General features: G+C 40.9%; 1 protein-coding gene across 1 annotated transcript in view; it reads right to left on the bottom strand.

Moving 5' to 3' along the window:
• Positions 1-252: 252 nt before the first annotated feature.
• The window catches only part of LOC137286507 (multidrug resistance-associated protein 1-like), a 103,969-nt gene continuing 82,410 nt past the window's right edge, over positions 253-21,811 (bottom strand). The window contains exons 24-31 of the mRNA XM_067818425.1: positions 18,412-18,535; positions 17,390-17,491; positions 16,809-16,955; positions 14,657-14,815; positions 14,338-14,504; positions 8,802-8,996; positions 7,695-7,822; positions 253-4,854 (exon numbers count right to left, since the gene is read on the bottom strand). Coding sequence (XP_067674526.1) covers positions 7,711-7,822; positions 8,802-8,996; positions 14,338-14,504; positions 14,657-14,815; positions 16,809-16,955; positions 17,390-17,491; positions 18,412-18,535 — 1,006 coding nt within the window. The 3' untranslated portion in view covers positions 253-4,854; positions 7,695-7,710. The remainder of the gene's footprint in view (positions 4,855-7,694; positions 7,823-8,801; positions 8,997-14,337; positions 14,505-14,656; positions 14,816-16,808; positions 16,956-17,389; positions 17,492-18,411; positions 18,536-21,811) is intronic.

The raw sequence follows: 21,811 nt of genomic DNA, 5'->3' as shown, positions 1-21,811 counted from the left end.
TACAGCATAAGTTGCCATTGGCAGCAGGGTACATTGCAGTGTACCTTGCTTGTAAGTGGGGTACATTGAAAGTAATGAAGAAGCACTTAGCCAATCAGAAAACTACATTTATGTGTGAGCTAAGATAATGTTTGAAGTCCATTTGTTTAAGTCTTCTAACTTCTCAAATTGTCACAAAACGCCAGCTCCCTCACATACACACTTAAAGATAACTAAGATTGTTCATAAAAACACAAGGATTAAATTAAAACATTTTATTCTAGATTACGTAAGATGAATTATCTCCAGATACACTCTTCCTTTTATCACCTGTCTAAAATACAAACAGATATTCTCACTATATATACATGAATACTGTTGATAACAACTAAGGGAACACATAAAATAAATGTTGTGCAGTCATGCACACTGTTTGGTATCATTATATATTACCCAGTATTTGTAAGGAATGTTGTAATTATGGGTCTGAATGTGAGTGACTCGTTGCTTGGAAACAGTATCACACAAATAGTACCCTGTGTGGCCATGCATCTGGAACATGTACAGATGCAGGTCAGTAAAAATAAGTACACAGTTCAGAGCATTCCTCTTAAATATTGTGTAGCATACAACTTGACATTCTGGAGTGGATTACTCTGTAGATGTGTGACAGTTCTGAAACAAAGCTGTCAACATTATGAAAGATTTGTGAGGTAAAGTTGAAATACCAAGATAACACAACCAATACTGACATATCTAGACTTCTGACTTCAACAATTACTTTCTTGCTCTGGTTATTGGCAGTACATGCTACACATATGCATCATGAAACATTTGTGAGGTAAAGTTGAAATGCCAAGATAACACAACCACTTGGTAATACCGAGATGTCAAGACGTCAAGATGTAAAGATGTCAAGATGTAAAGAATTACTTTCTTGCTCTGATTATTGTTGGTATATATATAACATATTTTTACTGACATTAAATGGAGAAACATGTAGGTTTGGTCATCCCAAATGGAAGCCTGAGTTCACAAGGACCAACAGGATATATTCATGATGGAGAGACAGTTTGTAATGCCATGTTTTGAGGAAGTAATTTGATATTTTACTCACCGATAAAGATAAGTAATAACCAAAAACACCTCAATTCAAGCAAAGCTACTTCACTGAGGACAGCCTGTTGTGAAGATGATGTCATGTGATTAGTTTGTGAACTCAGTGGATGACATCACAATTTATTTCCGCAACAAAAGATAAAATCACAATGTATTTCTTCAACAATGGAGCACTGTGACATGGCTTCTGTATCAACCAGGGGCCCATTTCTCAAAACTCTCGTAAATTTAATTTTTAAGATCTCATAAGTTTTCTCTTAGCATTCATACCTCCTATGTTACAGTATAGGAGGGACGAGTGCTACGTGGAATTGACAGCTGGTAAAATGCACATGTACATATATAGAACAATTATCACATAGATCATTTTCCCTTGGATGACACAATGCATCCTGACACACGTATCATTGAAAATACACAGCACACAAAATGTATAATATTATGTAGAAATAAGTAAAAAATCACTGGATACTGTAAAATATCTTGGAAATGGACTGGAGGGACGTTTCTCATTCAGATCAATTATGAAGCCTAGTAATGGAATTGCTAGGTGGGACTTCTCCAGAATCACGTAGCAGTCTTGATTCAAATATCAACCCAACAGCATCTTGCACAGAAACTGAATCACGAGACAAACATCTGGTGACAGACAGCTGATTAATTTGTTACACTGTGTAACAGAACATATGATGAGAGAAGGAGTTTGAATTCATGCTGCTTTCAGCAATATCCCCCACAATACCACAGATGGGGACATATATGTAGAGAATGAAAACCGGAATTCTGTGTGGCGAGCAGACACTTTAAGCACTACACAACCCGTCCCTTCAACCAGACACAGCAGGGGTCAATTTAAGAGATGTTAACCTACTTGCACCAGGTACAACCTAAGTTATAAACCTAGATGCACAAGCCAAATTTCAGCATGATAAAATGTCAGAGGTTTCTGTTCACATAAACATATTTCTGTGAAGTCATAGCAACAGAGAAGCCAGTTGATCCCTGTTTACAAGAGCTATCACAGCTGAAATGTGTCTATAAACAGGAAAATCTTTGGTGCCACAGCTATTCAAAGTTTAGATCAACAATGAGTGAGCGAGTTTAGTTTTATGCCGCAATCAGCAATATTCCATCTACATGGAGGCGGCCTGTAAATAATCGAGTCTGGACCAGACAATCCAGTGCTCAACAGTATGAACATCGATCTGTGCATTTGGGAACCAATGACGTGTCAGCCATGTCAGCATACCTGACCACCCAATCCCACTGGTCGCCTCTTACAACAAGCATGGGTTTCTGAATATTCTAACCCGGACTTTCACAGGTCAGAAGAAAACTGAGCTGCCATACATATGCTGATTAAGTTAGAATTATTATTGATTTATTCTCTTCTCAAAAACTGGCATGCACCTTGTGTATGTTAGACTAATAATTAGGTGGCACTTTGTGATTCTGCACCAGGGCAAGAATCAAAGCAGTAAATCGAGGCCTGCACAGTATAGCAAAATGTAAGCAAACTGTGTACATATTACACTAGGTGATGTTAGGTGTTGAAGAACTACCTCACATGTCCAGCATGGTACAGGGACAGGTCAGCATGTCCATGGTCATGTCCTCGTACCATGACAACATTAGTCTAGTCTGCCAACATCTATCAGTGCTACAAGAAACAGCCACCTTGTTTCTCAGAACAGAACAAGAAGCAACAGTTTCACTATCCACTATTCAATGTCCATATCACTTACAAACACACTGAACACCCATACAATCCAAACCCTACATTGCTTAGTGTATGTATAACAGGCATGTGAACACTCAGTCTCACCTTACAGTAAGTGTGTTGCAACATTCAAACTGGGAACATACCATGCCATTCCCCAAAAGGTAAAATGAGACCTTACACTCTCTCAGTAAAGACTCTAGTACTTTTTATATCAGTCCTATCAGCAATTGCTGAGAATATTGCTGAGACAGAAAAGAAAGAACTGAGAAGTAGGGTCTCTGACACAATACATCATGGGATATTCATCAATGTTTACAGTATCAAAAGCTACATGATCTTCAACATGCTGCGTGAACCACTAACTGCTGACTACACAAATCATACATCCACTTGGGGCTTCAGATCATTTCTCCATGATTGCCTTTGTTTAATCTCTCTACTTTCATTGACTCTATCTATTCAGAAGCATACAGATACATGTAGAAAAGTATAAATTTACTAATATCTAAAAATATAAGAAGAACAAATACATTTAAAAAAATACAAGCCAAACAGTTTAAAACAGGCCTACCAAAGAAAGCCTTCCCACAGTGCAGAAAAACACAGAAAAGTCAACATTATTTTTGGAAACAGCAACTTCAACATTTTACCTTGCTACTGAAAGAGTATAAACGGCAACAAAAAAAACTATGAAACTGCAACATTTTTACATCAGTGAACTTTGACCTTTACATCAGTGAACTTTGACCTCTGCTGCCCATGTGCATTACAGTCTGCCCCTCTGTCAAATTTCCAAGATGCCATGCATCACCTTGCCTCGAAAATGATTTGAATATGCCGAAATAATTATTGTCAATCATTTCATACAAATGGAAAGTAAACTAAACAAGTGTGCACATAAGCCTGATGATGATGACTACCAAATAACACAATAGAAATGTTGTACAAGGGAAAAAAACTATTGTGCAAGCTGAAAAGTGGCAACATGTGCTTGAAACTTGCTCTTTTAAGGGCGCATGGGCAAAATCAAAGTTTCAGGGTTTTTGTTATTTGCTACAGTTTTAGCAATTTAAAGTACTTTGACCTCTTCACCAATAATGAAAATAATTTCAAAACAAGTAATTCAGCAGGAATGTGTCCTTTCGCCTAAAAGAACCTAAACTGAGATAACAATTTGCACTCATGCAACAAACCGTTACATGCACAATAGGATAACAAACTGCTACGTAGAAAATATGATAACAAGCTGTTATACACAAAATACGATAACAATCCTCTACACAAAATATAACAGACTGCTACACAAAATATACGATAACACGCTGTTGCATACAAAATATGATAACAAACTGTTGCATACAATATAAGATAACAGGCTGCCACATACAAAATATGATAGCAAGCTATTACATACAAAATATGACAAGCTGTTGCGGACAAAATATGCTTACAGGCTATTACACTAAAAATACATACAAACTCCTAAACATGACACATAGATGCCATAAAGAGACCACAATGGTTAAATCAAATCTATCAAATATGCTGAATTATTCATTATCACATTATAAATGCAATCACATAAGTCAAAATACAACACAGTCATGAGATAACAATAATGAGCATTTGGTAGTCCACACTGTTGAAACTGTTAACCAGTAACAAAACTAGATCACGCCGTAAGATATGGATAAAGCTGTGTCACTTGTGAACATCACTGTTAATGATCCCATCAGTCTACACTCCGAAAGTCAGTGAGTGCAGTAGTTCTAAAAATGTATCTTTGGGAAAAACAGCTGTACACCATTAAATACACAACAGTCAATCTTCACAATGATTACCTTTCTGTATCAAACATTATCTAAATTGGTTAACAGAGCTACAAAATACACAGTTCTAAAACATGCAATTGTAAAAGTCATAAAATCTGTATATGTTTGAATTGTAATAGGATGTGAAAGTACATTTCAATAAAGTTCATGGGTTCAACAAGTGCTCTACTTGGCCCATAGGAATTGGAAAATCTGGCACATCTGGAATGTGTTAAAAAAAACAAAACCAGTTTATCGTGGGTGAATAACATAACATAAAGGTAATGAAGTGATATCCCACAGGTATGTGAAATCTTGACACTGGTGTTTAGGATGTAAATATTTCCTCACAATAGAAACGTAATGGATGGACATCAAACATTGACCAACTTGGAGTCAGGATTCAGTATGGATTTCATATCTAAGGATGCCAGTACATGTAATGTCTCACCAACATACACACCAGAATGGTGTGCATAATTTGTGAGAATTGAATTATCTCCCTATGAGACAACTATAGATTTCAATCCATGAAATGTCCCACAGACCTACACACTATGGTGGTGTGCATAATTTGTGAGAATTGAATTATCTCCCTATGAGACAACTATAGATTTCAATCCATGAAATGTCCCACAGACCTACACACTATGGTGGTGTGCATAATTTGTGAGAATTGAATTATCTCCCTATGAGACAACTATAGATTTCAATCCATGAAATGTCCCACAGACCTACACACTATGGTGGTGTGCATAATTTGTGAGAATTGAATTATCTCTCTATGAGACAACTATAGATTTCAATCCATGAAATGTCCCACAGACCTACACACTATGGTGGTGTGCATAATTTGTGAGAATTGAATTATCTCCCTATGAGACAACTATAGATTTCAATCCATGAAATGTCCCACAGACCTACACACTATGGTGGTGTGCATAATTTGTGAGAATTGAATTATCTCCCTATGAGACAACTATAGATTTCAATCCATGAAATGTCCCACAGACCTACACACTATGGTGGTGTGCATAATTTGTGAGAATTGAATTATCTCCCTATGAGACAACTATAGATTTCAATCCATGAAATGTCCCACAGACCTACACACTATGGTGGTGTGCATAATTTGTGAGAATTGAATTATCTCTCTATGAGACAACTATAGATTTCAATCCATGAAATGTCCCACAGACCTACACACTATGGTGGTGTGCATAATTTGTGAGAATTGAATTTGTGAGGGCTTAATTACCTCCCTTTAAGACAATCCGCAGCATTATGCACATATAAATTGGAAAATTTACTGACACACTTGACAAAAAATAAAAAATAATATTGATGATCCAGCAATGGTGCTGTATAGACAGATAATGACAGACAAGATGGTAAGGACAGTTAAGTGTAAAACCTTAAACAGTCCTCAAATACTTCATGGATTTGAATATACTATATAGTTTCATCAGTTAATTTGGCATTGATGCAGTGTTGCAACTCTGTATGGACTCACACAACAGTGATATTAGCAAGAGGTTTCAAAAGAATTCTCCAATGTGGGAAGTGAATGTTGGGCATGAAGATGAACAAAACATGACTTCTGGGTGAACAAATACTGCACAGAGTACATGCCACAAACCTGTAATAACACAGTATGAGAAAAATGTGACATGAAAGTCAGATATTCCATACTAAATTCAAGAATTGACAAGTTAACCAAAGCCATATATTAAAATCATGTGTGCAATGTACACTAATTGTAGACGGTTCAGGGACTGAGCTAGACTTGGGTGTAGTGTTAACAAAGCAATGCAAAGTAAGGGATAACGTGTTGGAGCAGGCTGCTGGACTGGTTGGTTTAATGTAGAGCAACAAGGCCAAGTGGGTATGTAGAAACAATGTAGCTATGTTTAAAGTCAGATCAGTCTGTATCTAGAGTGACCTCACTTTGCAACTTGATCCACTCATAATGCAGTTTTGCCATGTACACAGACAAACATATACCTCAATCATATTCTACACTATTGTGCATATCAAATACTGCCTGTATATCAATGGGGTTTGAAAATGACTTAAGTCCACATGGAAGATTTTCATTTTTTCCATTGGTGGAGCCAAGGGTGGGGTTACAAAACACTTCCTCCACTATCACACCGCCCCCCACCCACCCCTCAAACACCCACTGACACCCACCACCCTCACATACCTCACATGAACCCACCCACACATACCGACATCACCCCCACCCACCTCACGCATGCACACCCACTCATACTGACACCTCCCCTCCCACGCACACACACACCCCCACACCCCCACTAACCCACCCACCCCCACGCACGCACGCACGCCTAAGATAGTGGAAAAGGTCAAATGCTGCCCTAAATATTCAAGGGGGAAAAGTACAGCATGATGAAGTGTCTTGGCCAGCAGTCTTGGACAACAGTAAAACAACGCAATCCCTGAGTCACATAGAAGGATGAGAAAGGTGGGCATTGTCCTGAAGTGTTCTTTCAAGAACAAATCATGAAAAGTTAACAAACTCGATAAATTTTGGTCTAATATGAGGCTAAAACAAAATAATTTCATGAATCATTGCACATTCATCAACACTACCTCATTAATGTTGTTGGGACTATGTGTAATTTCAAGCGATGGAGGTAAAAGCAGGTCTCCATGTTGATCAACTGTATACGTTTCATGTTACATGTTTTTTTCCCATAGCTAAAAAACTATTGACATTGTGCCTGGAAGTGACCGGGCCTTAACCTTAATAGAAAGGGTGGTGCAGACTTCTACAAGTATATCACATATGCCAATACACATATATCAGACACTTAAAAATTCTAAAAATTAAAAATAAAATACATACATACATTATGTTCATATATGGACAAAACTCTCCTCAAACTGATGAAAGATGTCCGTGGACGATCCCAGATAAGATGGATCAATGTCGTCCATGAATTACTGAAGATGTTAGTCAATGGATCAACTGAGATGATGAATGATGTCCACACACACATCAACATTGTTCTAAAATGGATGACATCTATACCCACCTGCAGGTGGCGACATCTAGACCAGGTTGGCATCCTTGGCCATTCCATAGAAGACGCTGTGTTTATCTGCCAGGAGGGTCGCAGGGGAGTCGAACTCCTTGATGAGACCTTGGTCCAGCACCAGGATCCTAAAAACATCAGCAACACATGGGTTTCATCAGGTCTGACCTTCTGGTCATGGACACAATGGCTTCCCAGAACCGTGCACGGCTCTATGTTCAATTTCCATACACTGACTTGTGTTTCCTTTTGATAAGTTTTCAACAGACCACATGCCCTTCTCACCTGTCATAGTACATAATAAGTTCAAGTTGATGAGTCACTGTGATCACATTCTCATAATCCTTCATATTGTTGAGTCTGTGAGCCAAGGTGATCACACTGAACTGTATGCTCTACTCTGTCATAGTCAAGATTATGTTGAGTCAGTGAGCTACATTGATGAAATGAACAACATGCTCTACTCACCTGTCGTAGTCCATGATTATGTTGAGCCAGTGAGCTACATCGATGAAATGAACTGCATGCTTTACTCACCTGTCATAGTTCATGATTATGTTGAGCCAGTGAGCTACAACTACAGGTACTACTCACCTGTCGTAGTCCATGATTCTGTTGAGTCGGTGAGCTACAACTACAGGTACTACTCACCTGTCATAGTCCATGATGGTGTTGAGCCGGTGAGCTACAACTACAGGTACTACTCACCTGTCGTAGTCCATGATGGTGTTGAGTCGGTGAGCTACAACTACAGGTACTACTCACCTGTCATAGTCCATGATGGTGTTGAGTCGGTGAGCTACAACTACAGGTACTACTCACTTGTCGTAGTCCATGATGGTGTTGAGCCGGTGAGCTACAACTACAGGTACTACTCACCTGTCGTAGTCCATGATGGTGTTGAGTCGGTGAGCTACAACTACAGGTACTACTCACCTGTCGTAGTCCATGATGGTGTTGAGCCGGTGAGCTACAACTACAAGTACTACTCACCTGTCGTAGTCCATGATGGTGTTGAGCCGGTGAGCTACAACTACAGGTACTACTCTCCTGTCATAGTCCATGATGGTGTTGAGTCGGTGAGCTACAACTACAGGTACTACTCACCTGTCATAGTCCATGATGGTGTTGAGTCGGTGAGCTATTGTGATCACCGTCGAGTCTCTGAACTCTGTCTTGATGGTATTCTGGATCAGATCATCGGTTTCCATGTCAACTGCTGCTGTAGCCTCGTCCAGGACCAGAATCTTGGTTTTCCTGAGCAGAGTCCGTGCTAGACAAACCAGTTGCCTCTGTCCTACACTGAAACCCAATGTATCATCATATACAAGCTACCTAGCTACCAAATTTCTGTATGCAACAAGCCAAACCATATGGCTTGTTAATACCTCTGAGTATGACTCCCAACTTCATCCACACATAAACAACGATACCACACACAGTTTACTTTACATTGTTTCTTGAAGTAATATGTGAGAAATACGAGATAGCATTCAAAACAATACCCATGTAAAACTTCACCCTTGACCTACAAGTCCCTGCTAATTAATATATTAACAATTTGCTGCCTTTGTGAGTAACAAGATTTTCCCTGAGTTCAAGACATGTAATTTCTGATAATTCTCATTAGATTTAAGATTTCAGACTTTAATTTTTCACTTCACCTCTCATCTAGACAAAGAAGTTGCCTTCCATCTAAAAATGTAATTTTCTGAATAAAATTGATATTTTATACTTATCCCGACTCATGCTTAATTGCTTGTCTCCTCTTCCTGGTGAAGGTAGTGGAACACCTGAAATCCCATGAAGTTCCCTTCTAAAAGAAGCAGACGTAAAAATCACACTCACCCATGTATTACCTCCCTTCCCAGCACATGGTCAGCTGATCGGCCATGATACTTAACTCGCTCCTATAATCGCCCAACACGAGCATACTAGAACTCAGCGTGTCTGTGAGGGGTGTCTGTGAGGGGCGGCTGGGAAGGCTTTCGCTATGAGTCAGGATAAGTAAAAAATATAAATTTTGTTCAGAAAATTAAATATTTTCCTAATCCTGACTCAAGCTTAACTGCTTACAGAATCCAACGGAAATGGTGGTGGGTCAGACCACGCTGGATTCTGCTATCAGTTCCGAATTACGTCCAATAACGAGGTTTCAGAATTGAATATAATGCCGAGTATGTGGAATTGTCTATCCAGTTGACCTGGCACTTGATTTCCTGCAATGAAATCCCAGCGTAGACCAGATGAGCTGTCGGCTGATGATTTGCATCAAAGCTTGTGCGTATGAATTTGTGACATGCGTACAGCTGTAGCTAAGGCAAGATAAAAACAGCGTCTTCTGAATTAGCAGTTCAAATGAGGTCCAATCAAGTGGTTCATACGCATCACTTGTGAGATCCCATGCTGTTGATCTTCCAACTTGAAGGAGTGTAGGAAGGCAAATAGCTCAGGTACTTTAGTCAGCTTGGTTTCTGTTTCCATGGTGACGACTGAGCTGAGAGCTGCCAAGTATGTAGATAATGTAGATCTTTCAGACCTCTGGAAAGTCGTAAGTGCCATAAATATTCTGTTATCTGCCGATATGTTGCCTTCAGTTGTCTCAGTAGTCATGAGGTCCAAGTATTGATGACAAGGCTGGTATGCCGAACTGTCTATCCAGTTGACCTGGCAGCTGTCTGATTTTCTCGATGACTCTTGGTAGCAGCACTGGTACCGGTGACACAAAGGTTGCTGTCTATTAGTTGAACCTTGTTGCAAATAAGTCTGTTTGCAGTGATCCAAACCTCCACCTGATTAGTTGAAACTTCTCTCAATGCAGCATATACTCTGTTGGTAATAGACAAAGAGGGCGAGATAAGGCGTCTGTCATATGCATGATGTTGCAGGCTCCTGGTGCGAGATACTTTTATTTGAAGATTCAGACTGTCGACCATGCCGAAGAGTAGAAACGTCAGGTGTAGAGATGGAGGTCTCGTTGACCCTTGTTTACGTAGAGGGCTACTGTTGAGTTGTCCGTCTGGATCATCAGTAGCTTGTCTCTCGGTGTTGTTGATCAATGATGGATAACATGCATCATCACTTTCATCTGCAACTGGTTGATGAGAAGAGCTCGATCTTCCTTCTTCCAGAATCCTGCTGCAACCTCGTTGTTTAGATGGGCAATCCATCCTTGAAGAGACTTGTCTACCTAAAGATGGATGTAGAAAGCAGGCTCTAATTTGTAAATTCCGGTGCAAACATTGACTAGCGAGTCTACCATAGCAGGGATGGTCTCAAGATGTCTAGCATCGTAAACTGGTCAGGACATGAAACCATGACTCAGGAACTGCTGTCATAGACGCAGTGGTAGGCGTCTTCTTCTGGTCATAACCTGAGGTGACGTGAGCAGATCGAATAGACATTATCACTGACAGTGATAATGAAGAGAGTAGACCTTGCTCTAATCATCGGCTTGAACTTCGACCCACCGATCCTGGGACAGCGATGTATCTCAACGTAGGGATGAATCAAATCCCAAGGAGTTAGATTCTCAAGTCATCCGAGCTGAGTTAGTAGCCTGATAGTGAAGTCCAACTGTAGACTGAGTTGATTTCTCCTATGACCAGCTTGTATGCCATGAAGATGTGTCAATCTTCATCTTCAGATCATCAGCGCTGAACATGTTGACATTCCAAGGAAGTCTATTTATAGCTGGCTCGCTGTCCGATCAGAAACTGCCATTCATTGCTGCAAGTCTCCTGATAGGCAACGTTGAGTCTGCTGTAGAAGATCTCTATGCCATCTGAACAATCAAATGTAGAAGACTTAATAGCACTGGAAAAATAACATCACATTCTGCGCAGGACATTGTCTGTCGAGGACCAAACAGACTATAGATGTACCGTGCAGTGGTATGTTGCAGTCATCTCAAAGAATCTTCATGACATATTCATCGTTGAGAATTCCCCACTTCTTCCAGTCGAGTTGAAGACATTCACCCACTGGAAACAGTTGTATGAGAATGGCTGAGGGTGGAAAACTCCAATCGTTCCAAACCTGATCTCCACTGTTTACCTCCTGGACGCTCTGGTATTAAACTTCTTATCTCTCGTTCTTTGGACTCTGGAGAACGTGCACTTGTTAGTGTCCCACTGACTTGTCTGCTTGAGCACCGTTGGCAAGGTGTCAATGGACTTGATCATCATGCTTTCTCTAAAGTCTTGGGCAATCATCCTTGCTACCTGTTCAATCTTGACGAGGGAGTGGATTCAGTCCTGCAGTAGTTGAGACGAGGTGTTCGGACGAAAACTGCTGATCATTCTTCTGAGTGACGAAAGTTGATATCGGGGCTATCGCCGGAAACATTAACGCATGTCTTCCTTCTTCATCCTATAAGTGTTGGGTTAGTTGGAATCCTTGGATGTTGAGACTAAGTCCAGACCATTCATGATCCACGATGTGACTTCCGAGTCCGAAAAGAGGGCTTCCTCCGGAGATGACGATCAGTATTGTCTGTCTTTATCCTTCTATGAGTCCGACACATTTGATGGATGCCGATGATCCTTCCTATGTGAGTCCCGGTTTGAAGGGGACAACAAGTGCTGATGGCGCCTTTGACGAGCTGGGGAGACTGATGAAGATCTTCATTGACGAGTAGACCTATGAGTGAACTCACCCACGTGAGTGCACTCGTCCCTGCTGGTGCATACACCTCCTCTTCATCCCCTGGAATGAGTGCAGATCTAGTTGAGTGCTCACACAGCGCAGCAGTCGATGTAGTTGAAGATTGTAGTCTAAGTTCTTCTTCAACATGACTTCCAAACTCATGTTGCATGAAGGCATCTGCATCTAACGACTGCGTTGAGTGCAGTCACAGCTGACTAGTAATGGTGTCAGCTGTGATGACTAAGGCTGCTGGCAAAGTCTGCATTGTCTGACGACCCAGAGCTGTGATGATGTGGTCGTGGTAGATCTAGGACCAGCAGTCGACGTAGCTAAAGACTGTAGTCTTCATTCTTCTGAGTGCAGTGAATCTAAGTCCGAAGGGGAGGGTGACTGCATACGACGTCTTCTATGAATAGGGGAGACTGAAGGAGACCTTCTCCACTGATGAGTCCATCTGAGTGCACTCACGCGAGCATGTGACATCACTCACCCAAGTATAACTACTCTCGTGCGAGTGTAATCACTCGCAATGGTTATAGCCTTCTCTGTGCTGCGATCCGATGATCAGGACCTGAATCTTCTGGAGTGCGTGCGTGCACCTCCACTTCATCATCAGATTTGTGAGGGCAGGTCTAGATGAATGCCCTCGCTGAATCGCAGTCGACATCATTGACGAGTGCAGTCATCTTTCCTCTTCCAATCGTCGCTCCATAAGATTCATCATTTTCGTTGTGAATTGTTGCATGAAAGCGCCTGCGTCGAATGCATGAGTGGCGTGTATTGATGACTGTGTGGAAGAGTTGTCTACGATGCCCAAGGTTGCAGTCGACATGCAACTGATGTCTTCACTCCGTATCATCAATGGAGACTCGTAAAAAATTGACGTTCTTCCAAGGGGACTATCTCCTTCCCGAATGATTTCTTCATCAACGAGGGATGATTCTGTGATGATCTTACACATGAAGACTTCAACTTCGATGACTTAGTTTTCTTCGCCTGTGACAGCCCTGCCTTAATAGATGGTTTCTTCTGAGTCTTGGGACAGGACTCGCCCAACCCTGGACACAACCTCGGAGATACGTCTGGCAGCTCGTTGGAATGAAACTCAGCACCAATAATTAAACGGTTACCCGATTTTATTTCACTATATTAGACATGGCTAAAGTGAGCCGGCGTTGCTTATCTCTAGCGCATCTGTGAACAGACCGTAAATATATTAAGAATTCTGCTTCAGACAATTTAATGCAAAATTTAAAATGAGTATGAGCAGAACATAAAGGTTTTTGTGAATTTTACATCAGCTTCTTTTAGAAGGGAACTGCAAGGGATTTCAGGTGTTCCACTACCTTCACCAGGAAGAGGAGATAAGCAGTTGAGCATGAGTCAGGATTAAGAAAAATCAAGCTTTTCCAAGGAAAAATTTGTAAATTGTTGTAATTCTATAAACAATAATCAACTGTCGAACTGTCTGTCTCCTTTAGACAAAGAAGATGGTCCACAAAAAGAATCCAACCATTAGCTTTCAAGTTACTGGATTAGAAATATGTCTTTAGACAAAGAGACAGACAATGGACTTACTTTGCAAAACTACTTAGGGCAAAACAAGCTTTATCATACATTGGATACTATTCTCAGCAGGGATCATTTAGGATCATATACGGATATTGATTCAAATTTGAGATGTCACTGAGGGGCTACTTTCACAGTAAAAAAAACATAATGGACAAAGGTCCAAAGTTCTACATGAGTTTGTGGTTACCTTTCAAATGTTCGAAACACCCCCCAACCCCACCACATCAACCCCCTTTGAAAATGACATAAGTTCACACTGAAGCGAATGTTTTGCATTGGTGGAGTTGTGAAGGAGGGTTGAGGCAAGTTTGAATCTCACTCTTTGAAAATTCCTGAATCTACTGTCTAACTCATTCATTCAGTCAAGAGAACAAACCAGCTGATGCTGAAGGGCGCGCTACACACCCTCACACATTTTGCCTACCTTAAGTTCTGCCCACCCTCTCCACACTCATACTCCAGCTGACTGGGGAGCTCTGACACAAATGTCTTGAGGTGAGCATGTTCCAATGCCTGCCAGAGATCCTCATCGATGTGAGAGTCGAAGGGATCAAGGTTCATCCTCAGGGTGCCAGAGAAGATGACTGGGTCCTGGAACATAGCAACCATCACCTTACCATTCTCCTCAGTGTTCAGATCATCAAAGTTCCAGCTTCAGTTACAATATGTTTCCCAAATAGGAAAGGTTGCCATCACTGGCTGTTATGTCTTCAAGTATGGAAGGAACATCTCGGATGTTTTACCTGTGGTAGTATAGTCAGCTTTGACCTCAGGTCATGCAGACCCATGTCATCAATAGCTCTACCGTCAACAACGATCCGACCACCAGCAGCTTCAATCAGCCGGAACAGCGCCACAGTGAGAGATGACTTCCCAGCACCAGTTCTGCCCACAATGCCAATCTATATGTACAGAGGAATGTACATCGTCAACTGGTACTCACAGTGTGCAACGTTAGAATAGTATCTTTACTTTAGTCTCAAGTTTACCTATTTACAGGGGGAGAGGAATGAACATCTTCAAATGGTAATCACTGTGTGAAGCGTTAGAAGTGTATTCTTAGTCTTTTCTTTACCTAACTACAGAGAGAGTGTAATTCATATTAATGCATATAGTATGCAGAGTATATGACTTGAATTATCTCCCTTCGTTACATTTCAACAGTCTGAAGCAAGTGATCATCCAAAATCATTACAGTATTCACCCAATGAAACACTAGCTCTAATATGCACTCACTGACCAAAAAAACACAAATGACAAAGTAATATGCTAATAAGCCCGAAACCAACACAACAGTTGCTTATACAATAGATGAGGTTTATGTATGTAGATGGAAGCCAGTAGAAAATGAAGATGGTTGTGTAAACAAGGGATGTTGATTGACAGCCAGTAGTGAGTGGTGTACATAGGCGATGAGGTACTGTCAGGAAGCCAGAGGAGTTGGATGGATACAAGGGTAAATGTACAATAGCTGGGCAGGGTTACATGAAAAATAATGAAAGGCCTTGGGGATGAAACATCTCTGTTGATGGATGGGCTAATGTTCTTTGTATGGAAAGCTTCAATCAGTTTCCGGTTATGAAGTCAGTCTTGTCCCTCTCGATGAGCTTGGCGGTGTTCCATCTGATGTTGATGTCAATCAGTTGGATTGGCTTTAAGATGGTCAGCTATGGCGTATTTAGAGTCTTTGTCTCTCACTGAGGCCTGGTGTTCTTTGATCCTAATTGTAACTAGTCTTGAGGCTTCACCAATGTAACATTCACTGCAGTTGCATTCTGTCTGGTAGACAACACCTTCAGGGGGTTCTGTAAGGTGTTGTCTCTTTGGAAGATGACTTCTATGTTGACTTGCTGTTTAAGAAGTTGTCTGATATGATGGCTAGTTTGGCCACTGTAGGGGAAGGCTGATGGTGAAGGGGGGCTGTTTGTTGCCGGGGAGCCTTGATGTCAGGGTCTTGCGTGTTGTTGATGGTCTTGCTGATGAACGATGCAGGATGTTTGCTGTAGCTGGTGAAAACATGTCTGAGGTGGCCCAACTCCATGTCTAAGGATGCTGTTGTGGAGCAGATATTCTTGGCTTGTCTGGTCAGGGTGGAGATTATCCCTCTCTTGACTTGGATAAGGTGACTGGAGGTGAAAAGGAGATGCTGGTCCATGTGGTTTCAGGCAGACGCTGGTGTTGAGTTTCTTGTAATCTCCTTGATTCAGGATATCTAGGAAGGGAAGCCGGTTGTTTGCTTCTAACTTCATGGTAAATTGCATACTGGGGTGTTGGGAGTTCAGGTGTTGGAGAAGGATGATGGGGTCGTCAGATAGAAAATGACAAAAGTGTCATCAACTTTCCAGAACCAGCAGGTGGGTTCACTCGGGCATGTTTGTAGTTCAGTTTCTTCTAGGTGGGTCATGCAGACCTTGGTGATGAGGGGGGATAGTGGGGAGCCCTTGCTTGATAACAACATAAGAATCTATGGTGAAATGTCACTTATACAAAATAAAGAAGTTTTGTATCCATAAAATAGTTCTCATCCTTCAACTACCCAACTTCTAGAATGCCAGTCAAAGAAGTCCTTTTTCTTGTGCAGGATGCAGATTATAGAGTAGAAGGGGTATATAATTTGGTGAATATGATAACACTGGAATGAGATTTTAATGTTGAAAAAATAGAGAGAATGGATCAAATTATTTTATCTCTTAGTTTGAGACAAGGAAAGTATAGGGTGTCCAGGCTAACACTACTCCCCATTATCCAATGCCTTTTGTATGAGCCAATTAAATGGAGTTAACTTGTTCTTGGAACTCAACATGTGACCATATTGTTGACCAAATAATTGTAATAATAATAATTGTGAGCTAAGCATGACCAACATCCATAATGTTGTCGTCATTTCTCCATTACCTTCTCGCCACCGCTGATGTTGCAGGAAATGCCCTTCAACACAAGGTCAAGTTCAGGTCTGTACCGGGTCATGTAGTTCTCGAACGTCACTTTGCCCTCATCTGGCCACAACCTTGGGGGTTTGCGGTAAGGATCAATCCATTCAGCCTGAAATGTGTAATGGACATAAGCAAACCATTATCATACACAGGTTATTGACATCCACAACACAGATGTCACTGGACATCATAACATCCAGGCAGCTGGGATCATTGTCATCATCATCATCATCATCATCATCATCATCATCTGAAAAGGGATTAGATTACATTTTCAGTAACTAGTGTTTGTCAAAACACCGTGGGTGATTGGGAATATCATCATCATGCATCGGGGCAGTTTCTGGCTTTACATATAATGAACCAGTGAAAAATGCAAGCTTGTGACACTGACTAGCAGAGCTTTATACCTGTAACATGGACATGTTAGTTAACTTGATTAATGCACTTTCTACAGGACTATGGTCATGGTTCATATGTTGATGTTTGCAATACAAACATTGTAACTCTATCCATGCGTTTTGCTCAACCCGCATACATTACCTCTGTTGGTGTCTCTGAATACTCCTTCATCCTCTCCACAGACACAATGTTGGTCTCCAAGTCAGAGGTCATTCGTACCAGCCAGTTGAGAGCCTGGGTGATCTGTAAGATGAGGGAAACCAAGGATATTCTTTATCTCAGAATGCAAACAACAGATTTGGCTGGATTCGTGTATTTCTTAATATGTTTTGATAGTTTTTATTTCTGAAAGTGAAATGAGTTTAATTCTTTATTAATTACATAGAAAACATGCAACAGATTAAATCTTAATGTCATGTCTCCTCACAATTAGGGATAAGTTGAACAACTAAAACTGTTTTAAAACTGTGAGTCCAGGGGAATATATTTTAATTCAAGTCATGACCGCACTGATCAATGTACCAGTAACAATTTGGCATGTCTATGAGGTACATATTGTTTCTCATGATTGACGTAAATGATGCTGTTGCTGGTGACACACATTATTTCTTGTCAGGTGATTTATGACAAAGTTTTATCAAAACACAATTGGTCAACAACATATCAATGTTAACATTTACTAACACACTGTTTATCATGAGGGTAATCTCAAAATCAGATCTTAATTCTCTCTACTACAAATAAAGATCTGAGGACAATGAGACTATGCCAGAACAACCTTTCATCCAACCAATCAGTGTCAATGACCAGGTCAGGAAAATATCAAACCTCGGCAGGTTACCATGGATTATTCACAATGACAGGTACTAGCATTACAACTGATTCTGTCAAAATCAGCTCTATCTCTAGCTTGGATGGGACAAACTTTTGAAGCAAAAGAGAGCATACAAGACAGACCCTATTATAACACTGAGCAGGTGTGTTGTTATAAGATAGTGTTTGCTGTATTACCTGCAGAGCGTACAAGACAGACTCTATAATAACACTGGGCAGGTGTGTTGTTATAAGATAGTGTTTGCTGTATTACCTGCAGAGCATACGAGACAGACCCTATTATAACACTGGGCAGGTGTGTTGTTATAAGATAGTGTTTGCTATATTACCTGCAGAGCGTACGAGACAGACAGACCTACAATTCCACTGGGCAGATCTGTTGTAATGACTGAGAACAGGGCCGCAAACAGAACTATTGTGTTGCCAAGAAATTCTAGTCGGAATCCAAGCCACCTGAAACAAATATGGAAAACCTAATTAGAACATTTTCAGTTGAGAGAAAATACATTCTCTTTATACACCATGGACAGACCTACCATGGGACCTGTCTAGGTTCCACAACTAATCAGAAGTCAGCTTCTTCAAACAGTTTGGCTGCATTCTGTTAGGTGGATTTCTATCCTTACAGAAGAGCAGCCGAGCAGAACTCACATATACCTAGTATGATGCCCTCGTTTGCCAGAAGGTACCACAGCACATTATCCAGTGTAATTGAGTACCACAGCACATTATCCAGTGTAATTGAGTACCACAGCACATTATCCAGCGTAATTGAGTACCGCAGTATTTTTATTTTCATTCAGAGCTGTCTGTTGGGGTACATCTGCTTGCCTGAATGTCTCCTTGTTCTTATTTAGAAATTGATATCTGTACCCGTTTGGATATTTTACACCACACTCAGCAATATTCCAACTGTATGGCAAGAGACTGCAAATAATCGAGTCTGGACCTGACAATACTGTGATAAACAGCATAAGCATCATTCTACACAATTAGATACAATGACATGTGTCAACCATTTGACAAGCCTGACTGCCCGAAGCTGTTAGTCAACTTTCACCAGTCATGGATAGCTGAAGGCCAGTTCTAACTCAGACCTTCACAGGTGTCTTACATATTACACAATATATTGACCTAAATTGATGACACAGCTATTTATCTCCTTGTTCATTAATGCCCAGATTTGGTCTGTCCTTCTCCATTATGCTAACATCCTGATGTTGTTCAAGGAAGCGATGAACCAGTGTAACTGTGATATTCAAATGTAAGGTTTCCAGCTGCACATAAAGTGTAGAATCTATATATAACAGTGAGTACATCATGATGGAGACATTCCGCTGACTGACACCAGGCAACACGGACGTATAAAGATCAGGAAATGGCGCAGGAAGAAACATCTATTGTTGCCTGAAACAATGGGCTATTAAGGGAAAGGGACAAAAGGAAACAAAGGGTAGATATTATCAGTTTTTGTTGATGGTGTAAGTGATTTCACAACATTTCTATACGGAACTAGATATGATTGTTAGCCATGAAAACATGAGATATTATTTAACATGCGCTGGAATAAAAGGATTCTGAAAAGACTTCACAGAATACAAGGAATAAATCAAAATTGATCTTGCAAGTTGGCAGGGTTCTATAGAGCAATTCTATGTGTTTGGCTGAAAATAGGTTATATTGAATTTCATCCTCAAGTTGACTTGTTGAAAATAAATTAAACATACAGCATTCCAAAAATTAATTTGAACACTGGATGTGATTCCAGTTTTCAAACCCTCTTTATGAAGAAAGGTTGTTCTTGTACTTTTCAACCCAAATCTACAAAATGCCTGTTTACATGCTGTCATAAATGAAATAATCACATGATATCCAGACTTTTATTGAAAAGCACCTATAAAGAGATTTTTATTGTCAAGCAGTTACAGCACAATATGTACCAGAGTTGTGAAGAACAGTCAGATATAACAAAAAAAAAATGTTTTCACATTTATCTCTACAATTCAGATAGACCTGTAGAGGTTTCCATTCATTAAAGAGAATCATCTTTGGGGTACACATTTTCATTTCCTGCTGCTGAAAATGTCATGTGACAGTTGTATCAATGTCTTAATATTGTATAATAAACAAAAAGCCTATTTTAAGTATTATACGGCCTCCACCACGTTGGGTTACCTGTCTGCCATGCATTCGTGACCAGCTAATAGTGATCTCACAAACACAAATTTAATTATGACGAATATGAGCGCTAAGATGCACCAAACAGCAGCAGAGCAAATCTCTTCCATGGGCAGCACTGCTGTAATAGCCCTTGAAGTGGTCACTGCCATGGTCAATTGAGCCTTCAACCTGAGGAGGAGGCTTGCCTCATAAATAACTGATACAAGGCAGCGAGAAAGTGTTTGCTTGCTTGCAGGAGAGCCATCCTTCCCGCCACCATAACAAAAGAACAGCAGAGTACTCATACGTTTGCTATAGATCTTGAGGGTCACATGAACATCCAACGGGTGAGTGCTCATTGCCTAGGTTTCCAATGTGGAAGACTGGGTATGAGTAGGAAGTTTGATAAGAGCTCTTACATGATCGATCTTCGGATGGTAACTATTTGGGATGCGAATACTGACACTGTCTGGATGGAACACAGTCAGTGCCTGGTCTGCAGACATGGCATGAAAATCACAGACCCTTCCCCCCAGATGCCACCACCTCCATGTTAAGAGTTGAATAGAAATGGTCGATAGACGTGAGAAAGTAGGACCAGACAGACAATCTAGCCTAATTGACAAATCTAAAGGTGGGCTGGCACACCTCCATGCACGCCGAACCCGATCCACGCCAGCTAAGAAGTATGTACTGCAGAAGAAGCAGACTTGGCAGATGCAGTAGCAGGAGACGGTATGCCCTTCAATCTGCAGTCTGTCGTGAAGTTTCTCCCACTTGTGATCATGAAGTGGATGTGAAGAAGTATATCACGCCAAAGTGTTTGCTACCAACAATCTCCTGAAATACCCTTTGGCAATGAAAGATTTCTATAGGTGCACCAGACATGAAGATGTAACATCTGTGAAGACCACTGTAGCTGATAGGAGGGTGGATGGATCAACACATGGGCTGAAACTATGGGTCTGGATCAGCAAGAAATAGAAGCTCGACGAACCAACTTCAAGCAGGCCAGTAAGGAGCCATGAATCGGAACATGAAGATACACATATTGCAGAAACTGTCTATGAAGTCTCCTGGTAGGAGGATCATTTGAAGCAGAGCAGTGGAGGTTACATTCTGAAGTGGGGAGGGAAGGTTCGAGTCATCTGACATTGAAGATCTTCTTGTTTACTATCAGTTTGACTGAATCTTCCTTTGGTACCAGGAATATTGGGGAATGAAAACCTGGGGTGCCAAACTGAGAAATTTAGTTGCTCATTTGTACGGCCAAACCGTTTGATAGGAGCTGTCACATGGAAAGCGTGATTGATCTTCGGACGGTAAGTATGCGGGAGGCGAATACTAACACGACAAGGTGAAACACTGTCAGCGCCGGGTCTGCCGACATGGCATGTAAATCGCCAACCCTTCACCCAGATGTTACAACCACCAGAAACACAGCCTTCCATGTTAACAGCTGAATGGAAATAGCCGATAGACGTGAGAAGTGGGAGTGGACAGCCAATCAAGCTCAATTGACACATCCCAAGGTGGGCTAGTTCGCCTGACAGAAGGTCGAACCCGATC

This window comes from Haliotis asinina, chromosome 1, assembly GCF_037392515.1.
Source record: "Haliotis asinina isolate JCU_RB_2024 chromosome 1, JCU_Hal_asi_v2, whole genome shotgun sequence".
NCBI lineage: Eukaryota > Metazoa > Mollusca > Gastropoda > Lepetellida > Haliotidae > Haliotis > Haliotis asinina.
The sequence above is the reverse complement of the archived record's forward strand: the minus strand, read 5'-3'. Positions and strand labels throughout refer to the sequence as shown.